The sequence below is a fragment of the Alosa sapidissima genome, chromosome 9, assembly GCF_018492685.1.
Source record: "Alosa sapidissima isolate fAloSap1 chromosome 9, fAloSap1.pri, whole genome shotgun sequence".
Lineage (NCBI taxonomy): Eukaryota > Metazoa > Chordata > Actinopteri > Clupeiformes > Clupeidae > Alosa > Alosa sapidissima.
The window spans coordinates 25,577,214-25,587,410 of NC_055965.1; the positions used below are offsets into that span (position 1 = coordinate 25,577,214).

Below are 10,197 nucleotides of genomic sequence, written 5' to 3' on the forward strand. Positions count from 1 at the left end.
TGGCTTAGTAATGCATATATTGAGGCCTCAATGAATTTATGTTTGAGTGTTCGGTACTTTTCTACAGTTGGCCTCACTTCAGTAGATCTGAAGGTGTTTGAGTGTTCGGTACTTTTCTACAGTTGGCCTCACTTCAGTAGATCTGAAGGTGTTTGAGTGTTTGGTACTTTTCTACAGTTGGCCTCACTTCAGTAGATCTGAAGGTGTTTGGGTGTTCGGTACTTTTCTACAGTTGGCCTCACTTCAGTAGATCTGAAGGTGTTTGGGTGTTCGGTACTTTTCTACAGTTGGCCTCACTTCAGTAGATCTGAAGGTGTTTGAGTGTTCGGTACTTTTCTACAATCCTGCATATCACCACTGATGGATCCTTACCAGTTTGCTTACCAAACGGATCTGTGGAAGATGCCATCAACCTGACCGCTCACTACACACTACAACACCTGGAATCACGTAACACCTGCACGTATCTGGTTCATTAACTTTAGCTTGGACTTTAAATACAGAACATCCTTTCACACTCTTCTTTAGGCTTCAAGGCATTAATATCAATTCAGCTCTGTGTCACAGGATACTAAACATTCCAAGGAACATAATTTAATCAGTCACGGTTAACTGGCGAATTGGAAAACAATCTCTCTCTCTCTCTCTCTTTCCCTCTCTTTCTCTCTCTCTCTCTCTCTTTCTCCTACTGACCTCCACACTGATGGGAGTCTCCAGTCGGTAGGTAGCCGTCAGGTATCTCATATCCAGGTTTGCACTCACAGCGTCCGTCACCAACGCACAGGGCATTAGGACCACAGGAGGACGGTCCACACGTCTGGTGTCCTGCTCAGAATATAGAAACCAATAAAGGAATGAGTGCAAGAATGAATGAATCATTAAAATTCTTATCAGTATCATTATGGAAAAAGTGCCAGGTTTCTCTTTGGCTTTCTCTGTGTTATGTATTACAGTAGAACACGAGCTATCAGATAGCTTATTGATACTGAATACTAGAATACTACTCTAGGGCTAACTAACTCACATAAGCCACACAGGGAGGATCACAAAGAGGCTAAACACAGGGAACAGTGCATCAGACAGAAATCACTGACTACATCACTGACTGAAAATACATTTCAACACCAACATAAGTGGGAAAACACCAGGTTATGAAAGAATACACTTCAACTAAATTTACAGACATAAATACTTACAACACTGGAACACAAGAGTTTAATGTTTAAGTTGTTGAACACCTTTAAACAACCCACAAATACTCACGAGTGACATAACTGAATGATGTGTCATATGTGTAATGTTGATACAAGTAGAATCCTCCAGGACAAAGGAGTCTCTTGATTTGTATAGTTGTTGAGCACCTTCCTGAGGACTGGTAACAGAGTGTTATATCATTGAATTGAATCCCCCAATAATATGTACTGTCTTGACCACATGATACAATGGGATGTGATGTGCCTCCACCAATAACAGCGCTGGTACAGTTGTCATACAGCACATCTCCTCCAATACCAACGAAGCGATACCATCTGGAACTTAAGTATCTGTCTGTCTTTGGCCATCCAGGAAAGGTTGTTGATTTGAAGCCAATATTACGCCATGGATCAGACAGATTAGAATATGATGGGCAAGTTCCTTCACCTGGATGGACAAAATTAACCTTTTATTGACCTACAGTAGTACCAAATATATAGAGACTCTACACACACAGACACCACAATTCAAAACTACTGTATAACTGAATATATGCTATTTGTGAAACTTTTTTCCCTACTTTTTGCTACAACTATTTTCCCACATCACATAAGACAAGATTAACTTGGAGTGATATCATACAGAATGACCTGTAGTCAAACTTACATCCAAATGAGTCCCCAGTTGGGACATGGCCAGATGGTACTGAGTATCCAGGGAGACACTGACAATGACCATAACCGTCACCACTGTAGCAGTAAGCATTAGTTCCACAGGATGATATTCCACATGTCTTATGAGCTGGAACAGAGTTGCAGAGGGAAGTGAGATGCAAGAGATGGATATTTCACAACACATTATGAGGACAACTTTGAGGAATGGATTTGACACATGGTTAGGAAAATGTTTGAAGCCGAACATGTATGTAGCCAAACAGCCTATGGCCTCAATGTTTACCCAGAACTTTTGCATGTTTGTTTAAAGGCAAATCTTCAGACATCTTCAAAAGTTCACTCTTGACATACAGTGCAACCGGAAAGTTTTCAGACCCCTTGAAGCTTTCCACATTTTGTTTTCTTTCAGACTAATAATCCACAAAAAAACCGCTGTTTAGAGTGTTTTGAAAATGTATAACAAATATATACCATAAGTATTGAGACCCTTTGTTATCATGCTTACAATAAGCTCTGGTGCATCTTACCAGTGGCGTAACAAACCAATGGAGGGCCCAGGTGCGAGAGCGCTACGCGGGTCCCATGCCTACGAACTTTGGCCCAGGATGAATTATCTCTGATACATGCAATACACATTAATGGTGACTTCAATTGTTTATGCAAAGGGCCTGAGGCACCGAAGTAGTTTAGTAGTTACAGATTACAATTTCAAATAAAAAACACACGACTACATATCCATTACATGTGAAAACATTAAAAAATAATTTTATTAACAGCCTGCAGGCCAGGGTAATCTAATATTACTGCATTAACATCAACTCGCATGGAATTATGGGAACACTCAATGCGCCTCTTCAACCCTCTGCTGAAACTGCAAGCGTAGATTGCTTGCTTATAAACTCGCACTGCGCAGAAACAAAACTTAATGTAGCCTAACTTATTTAACCGTCCAGAAACCAAATAAAATCATTCATATGCATACAATCCCCAATATGTGTGAATTAGGCCATTAGAAGAAGGCCATTTTACGAGCCTTTCGTTGTGCAAAATCGTCAACGATGTTCCCAATATTTCATGCTCTGGCTCTCGTATTTTCAATGGACAGGATAGCTAACCCACGGAGCCTCTCCTGCCCCATGCTGCTCCTTAGGTATAGGTCTTAATAAGTTTGAGTTTGGAAAAAGATCGCTTAGCTGTTGCCACAGTCACAGATGTCAGAAACAACATGAATACACACTTCCCCGAATGTGGATGTTACACTGTCATAATCTACCACCAGCATTTTGGCAAGTTGAAAAATAGATGACTTCTGTGAAATCTCTGCTTTAAAGCAAGACCTGAATGAGAGGAGTTGTGTTGGGAATGTCGGTGCAATGTCCCTGCTATAATGGTCTGACAAACGGCTTGCCTTTTCAAGCAGTTCATCATCACCTGCGAGTTGAAGGGTCATAGGACGTAAAGACTCAAACACATGACAAGTTTCCCGCATGCTTGCAAATCTTTGGGAGAGCTGACTGATTATGATGTCCAGAGTTGCATTAAATACCTGCACTTTGAAGTATCTCTCTGCATCGGTTAAGCGCTCATCTTCTGATAGATCGTCAAAGTGACGCTTCACTCTCCGTGCTCTAACATTCTAAAGTTCTAAAAAAAAAAAAAAAGGAGGCAGGGCAGGGGTAGCGACGGGCCCCGGGAGGTCACGGGCCCTGGTGCGACTGCACTTGCTGCACCTACTATAGTTACGCCACTGCATCTTACTTCTATCAGTGGTCCTTGAGATGCTTACTTTGTGCCTAATTGAATTCCTTAGACATAATTGGAAAAGGCACACACCTGTCTACAGTATATAAGGTCTCACAACTTATAGCGTATGTCAGAGTGAAAGCCAAGCCACAAGGTTGAGAGAATTATCCGTAGACCTGAGAGACAGGATTGTGTAAAGACACAGATCTGGGGAAGGGTACAACAAATGTTTTTCTGCACTGAAAGTGCCCAAGAGTACAATAGCATCCATCATCCTGAAATGGAAAAAAAGAAGGTTTACTTTTCATACGGCCAAGAAGACACAGGAGTGGCTTCGGGAAAACTCTGTGAAAGTCCTGGAGGGGCCCAGCCAGAATCTGAACCTAATAGAGTATCTCTGGAGAGACCTGACAATGGCTGTGCACTGACGCTGCCCATCCGACCTGGTTGAGCTTGGTTGAACGATTCTGCCAAGAATAATAGACAAAACTCCCAAAAGAAAGGTGTGCCAAGCATGTAGGATCATTCCCAAGAAGACTTGATTGTCTGTCATTGCTGCCAAAGGTGCTTTAACCAAGTACTAAGTGAAGGGTCTGAATATTTATGTGAATTATTTATTTATTTAAGATTGATCAAAAAATTTAATTAAATCTATTTTAAGATGAGCCATAACAAAATGTGGAAAACTTCAGAGGGTCTAAAAAAACGTTCCAATTGCACTGCACACTCTCAGTGCAGAGAGTCAGAGATCATCATCAGCGGTCTCACCAGTTATGAAGGTTTTGTCTGTGGGGAAGAGTTTGTACAAATAGAATCCTCCTGGGCAGAACAGCAAATTCACAATTTCTCCTGTACGTGTGCAACCCCCAGAGCACAAATCAAGGGTGTACACTTGACTTTCCAGAATGCTAGAATAGTCAGGATTACTACAAAGGCTAAGGAATCCACTACTACAGTAATAGGACAGGACATCTCCACCAATGCCAGTGAAGCGATACCAGCCCTCTGTGAGGTTAGTGTCCTTCTTTGGCCTCATCGAGTGAAAGTTGTAGTTCCGCCATGGCTCAGACAAGTTTGTGTAGGTTGAGCAAATATCTAGATGAAGAGAGAAAATGGCCAAACCTCAGTTGTTTAAAACGGTGGTGTATTAATGCAGAAGTAATAGTGTGTAAGGGGCTGCAGCATTTCTGTGTGTTTGTGAAATTATTCATTTAAAAATCTGCATCCTGTTATTTAAGGGAACTTGAATTAAACATATCGTCTTCACATCAGCTGAATATGCAGGAATGTTTAAAATACTGATGTATTTAAAATGTTTTCTTTGGTAACATAAGGTTGTACTACAGCAAGTTAGGTATACAAGTCAAGACCCTCCAGAATTATTGGCACCTCTGCTAAAGTAAACTACTACTCTTAAGGCTAGTGTATGTATTATAATCCAGAGTTATCGGCACCTTTGATGAAGTTGACCTTCCTTTGCCAGTAAAATAGATATATTCTATGACACCCCATACAATTGGAGAGAAAAAAGCAAAGGATTCAAGACTATTTGTTCATCACACCTCGCACAGTTCCTCATAGTCAACACTAGGTGGAGACATTATGCTAGTTTCTGTGAACTGTATGCTCTGATTAAGCTTGTTGTACTGTGACTCCTCTCGTGATTAAAAGACTGTATTATTCTGACAATTCTCTGCCTCTGCATCTGTGCGCAAAACCACCTCCTGACATTGTCTTTCCGAAATCTCCACAGATCGTCATGATTCTTAAGTCCCCACCTTTACATTCTCCTCTTTGACTGTTTTTCTATGGAGTTTAGATCAAGGGACTGAGATGACAATGGCAGAAGCTTGATTTTGTATTTTGTAAACCGTTTTTGTTTTGATCTGGATATTTGTTTTGGTTTGGTTTTCACCTGATGAACGATCCAATCATGACCCACTTTTTAGGGCCCTATTTTCCAACCTGGCGCATGGTGGAAAATGGGTTATTTTCCCAGCACAAAATGTATTCTTATTTTGCATGTCTTTTTTTTTTTTAGCAACGCGCCAAGGGGTGTGTACATCTCACAATGAGTAGTTATTCACCATCATTTGCAAATTGGTAATGACGGATAAAAGTGATTAGGTGAGAAGCGAGAGGCAAATATGAAGCACAGCTGAAGACGCAGTGTGACTATATGTAAGCAGCAAGTCCTCAAAAAAAGAGACAATACCTGTTTTTAGTCAATTTTAGCAGAGGTGCCGATAACTGGAGGGTACTGTAAATTTACACACAACGGTGCAGTTGATTTTAAGATCCTGGTTTAATGTATGAACCTTTAATCTTAGTGACACATGCAATCAAACTACATCAGGGGCCCTTGCAGGAATGAATGTTATGGTATGCACAACTGAGCTGCATGATATATCTTCTTATCTTTCTGCATGATAGATGGTAGCCTATAGCTAGTGGGGATACTGCAACCTGCGTGTCTCTTTTATGACAACATGAAAACAGACACTTCACATAGCCTACCTTGGCCTCTAACACAGTTCCTGCAGATGTCCATTTTGTACATAACATAATTTTAGCATTTAATTCACACATTCAAATAAATCCTAATCAATAGCATACAAGGCAAGCTTCAAACTAATTGTCAATGTCTGTGATAAAACCGCTCTGATCTTTCCTTAAACTTCATCTGTTTCAAGACTAAACTAATATCCACACACAGCAGGTGCCCTCTAGTGGATTATACAGAAACTTTTGAAGACACAGCAATTGACATCAAGGTAAAACACAGGAGCAGACTAAACCAGAAGCGCTGATGACAAGCAATTGAGAGTAAGAAGTCACAAAGAAATTTTAAAAAGTGGCTAAGCTAGCAACACAGCAAATGCCCCTTTGTGTCCACTAAGTTTTGGCAACAACCAGAAGTATGTATACATTCCCTTATATGCTTTAGGTTATCATAATAAGAGAACTCCCTATAAGAGAGGTGGACATAATATAGGCTGGATTAACAGTCATGGAGTAAGCCTATCCAAGACTTAAAGAAAATTTCAATGCAGATTTGTACTGAAACATCTTATGGTCTGGCACTAGGTTTAGTGAATGTCCTGGATACCAGCCCATAATCTGTAACACAATGTGTGTGTTCAATTCACACATATGGTTTGGGAGCTTATTGTTTCAGTCTATCCAACAGGTCTAGCTGGTAAATTAAGTTCACCTGAAGAGTTAAGTGGACTGCTTGGCGTGGTCAGGGATTCCAGCTGTGCTGCCACACGTGGGACTCCATCCAGCAGACAAAAGATGATGAGAACTGCCAAATAATAAGCACAGACCTTATTGTCACAATGACACAAGTAAAAAGAAAATGATGAAACAAATAAAAAATCAGGACAAAACATCATGAAATTTCAATTAAATTGAAAGATGTAATATAAAGACATTACACAAATACAGAAATAAATCATACACAAACTAACTACATAAATACATAAATAAACAAATACATAGATTTTAAAAGTCTATCACTTTTCTTAAAACACTTTCATTCTTCACTGATATCCATCAAAGTAATCACAATCATTTATTTTTCATTTTCTTAACCAAAAAAAAAAAAGTCACTCGCATTTGCCCAAGCAAGTGTATTTTTATTTTTATCTATAAACTGATGAGAGGAATGTTTTCATCATCTCTATTCTGTGAATTCGGTGAAAAAAATAATTCATCAAATACTTTCAATACTTACATTTAAGTTATCAAGGCTACTTACGTGTCAATCGAAGAAGCTTTATTTTCTTATTGACCAGATGATCAACCATCTTCAAGGTACGTAATCCCATAAAACCTCCTTCTGGGGAGCAAGTTTGGATAGCTATGTCAGGTACAGCTGACTCACAGTTGTGAAATGGTGTCAGAGGTGACATATCAAGCTACATATAGAGATGAAAAGCACCATTGTGAGGGTGGCGTCAGTATTCATGAATATTGGGGAAAGTAACGCTGGTTGAGAGGGGTTTCCCTATGTCATCTGATGCAAATCTTGTTTTCCATCAAGCTTCTCATGCTCTCTCGAGCTCATTCCTCCTCATTGCTTCTGTTTGCAAATACATTCAGTGAGATAGAACAAGATATAGAGATATAGATAGATAGATAGATAGATAGATAGATAGATAGATAGATGCAAATCTTGTTTTCCATCAAGCTTCTCATACTCTCTCGTGCTCATTCCTCCTCATTGCTTCTGTTTGTAAATCAGTGAGATACAACAAGAGAGATACATATATTGCCTGTTGAATATACACATTGCCCATTGGATTCATATTGTCTGTTGAATATACACATTGCCTATTGGATACATATTTCCTGTTGAATATATACACAGTGCCCATTGGATACATATTGCTTGTTGGATTAATTGCCTGTTAGTTGAACAAAGGTTTGTCATACTGGGCCAATCCCAAAGTGAGCCCTGAGGACTGAGGACTAAGGACTCACAGACTTAATTGATCTCATGTGCTAAGTGAGTGAGTGTGTGAGGCCACATGTGCTCAGATGGGTATGAATGGGTTTGGGACAACACTTCACGAGATCACATGTTACCTTGGTGACATTTCATAACAAAAATGCTGCTGATTTTGGGAATTTTCATTTTAAGGTTGTTGCTTTTCACACGGCCAAGGCACAGGAGATAACTGCCTGATTCCACATTTTTTCAAACTCTTTTTTTTTTTACAAGCTGGTCGTGTGTCGTGCTGTTGTTTATCCCTTGATTTCCCTATGGTCTCTGCGGTAAACTTCACAATGTTTTGAACTGTGGGTAATTCCCTTTGCTGAAGTCTGCACTGATGCAGACTCACGGAAAGGGCTCGGTAAGTGTGTTCTCAAATCCTCAAGCCCATTGAAATGCAACATTGGAACAGCCCTAATCCCTTTCAAATTTCACAAGAATGTGCTGTGACTCTGAGTCTGGACTTTGGGATTGGGCCATTATGTCACATTACATTACTTACTGCAAACCCAACTCGAAATCCACAGAAATGAAACCTGTTTTTTTTTTCTGATTGTGGGTGTGTGTGAATGTGTGTGTGTGTGTGTGTGTGTGTGCGCGCGTTGCTTGTGTTGCATGTGGGCTGGTCTGGAAAACATGTAATGGGCAAACAAACATGTGGTTTTCCTTGTCTCTATTTCCTTGTTTATATTTCTATCAATTTGTTCACCTGATTTTGGCTGAGAGAAGACATATTTTCAGCTGAAAAATAGCCCCCCGTTTGCCTCAAAGTCCCAATTGAAATTTAACTTCAGAGAAGAGAAACAGGTGATAGCTCGCTAATAGCTAAATTATTTCTCCAGAAAGTGTGCTTAGGGTACATGTATGTGTGTGTGTGTGTATATATATATATATATATATATATATATATATATATATATATATAAATGTGACTGTCAATCACAGTCTGGTGCAGTCTGGTGCGCACTGACGAGCACAAACTTGATAAGAGGGTGCTCGGTGGTAGTGGGGAAGGGGCATGAGAGTTGTAGACATTCAAAATGTTGGCTAAGTCCCCTCAATCTGTTAGACTTGCCAACTGCAGCTTTAACATCACAAAAAATGATAATGCCACTGAACAACAAAAAAAAAACCTGGTCTGGGAAAAGCCTGTAAAAGTCCTGACAGGAAGCATGCATAAGGATGTAGATCCAGGAATGCACTAATATTTTGTTCGTACAGTAGTACCAGTTTGCAATAATTATTAGTTAACACTAAGTTGTAAACACTTTGGAAAAAAAAAATATTAAAAACTGGATATACCGAAAAACTTTGATGTAATCGCTTCCTGCCAGGACTTTTACAGGCTTTTCCCAAATCACTGAAGCAACGTCGATGCAGCGGTAGATAGCAGCAGAGTAGAAGCTATCAGGCAAGTGTTATTTAAATAAACTCCTGGTGTACTTACAAACTTTCCAATGCCTCGTTTTATGAGTAAAGAACATAGTTGTACTACTGTAGAAGTTTCGTACCATTCTGGGATTTATTAGTGGGGTAATTTACAAGATACTAAGTTGGTTACATTAGCGCCTGCAGAAAGTCATTCGTTTCTGACTGTGCTACTCAACCAGGGTTCGACCAAGGATAAACAGGTTCTGGGAGGGTGTTTGGCTCGGGGTCATGGTGCAAAGGACCCTAGAGTGAAATTACTCTGAACCATCGCTTTAACGTAAGTAAGTTGCAAACTGAGAGTAAATCAGTGAGTTGTGTTTACAGTTTTGCAAAAAGTGTGCTACAAAATTACAACCTGAATGTGAGTGAATGTGCTTTCTGTTTGTTAAACTTGGTGAATTGGCTACCAGCAAGAATAACCATTTAGATTTTAAACATTTAGAAAAAATATATGTGTTTACCAGATTTATATACATGATAAATATACTTTTTTTCTTCCGTTTGGTGTAGGCTGCTCAAGACACATCTCAGGAAGAGAATGGCGTTGGCTGTGAAGGTTGGCTGTGAGTCTTTCAGGACAGAACATTACATCAGTCATAAAATAATGTGATAAACTATGATTAATCAGACACCATAAAAGTAATAAAGTGACCA

At 39.6% G+C, this 10,197-nt stretch overlaps 1 protein-coding gene across 1 annotated transcript in view; it reads right to left on the minus strand.

The window, feature by feature from the left end:
- The window catches only part of LOC121718485, a 45,123-nt gene extending 40,476 nt beyond the window's left edge, over positions 1–4,647 (minus strand). Inside the window, exons 1-4 of the mRNA XM_042103497.1 lie at positions 4,380–4,647; positions 1,861–1,995; positions 1,264–1,641; positions 694–825 (exon numbers count right to left, since the gene is read on the minus strand). Of these exons, the coding sequence (XP_041959431.1) occupies positions 694–825; positions 1,264–1,641; positions 1,861–1,995; positions 4,380–4,647 (913 nt within the window). The remainder of the gene's footprint in view (positions 1–693; positions 826–1,263; positions 1,642–1,860; positions 1,996–4,379) is intronic.
- Positions 4,648–10,197: the final 5,550 nt, after the last annotated feature.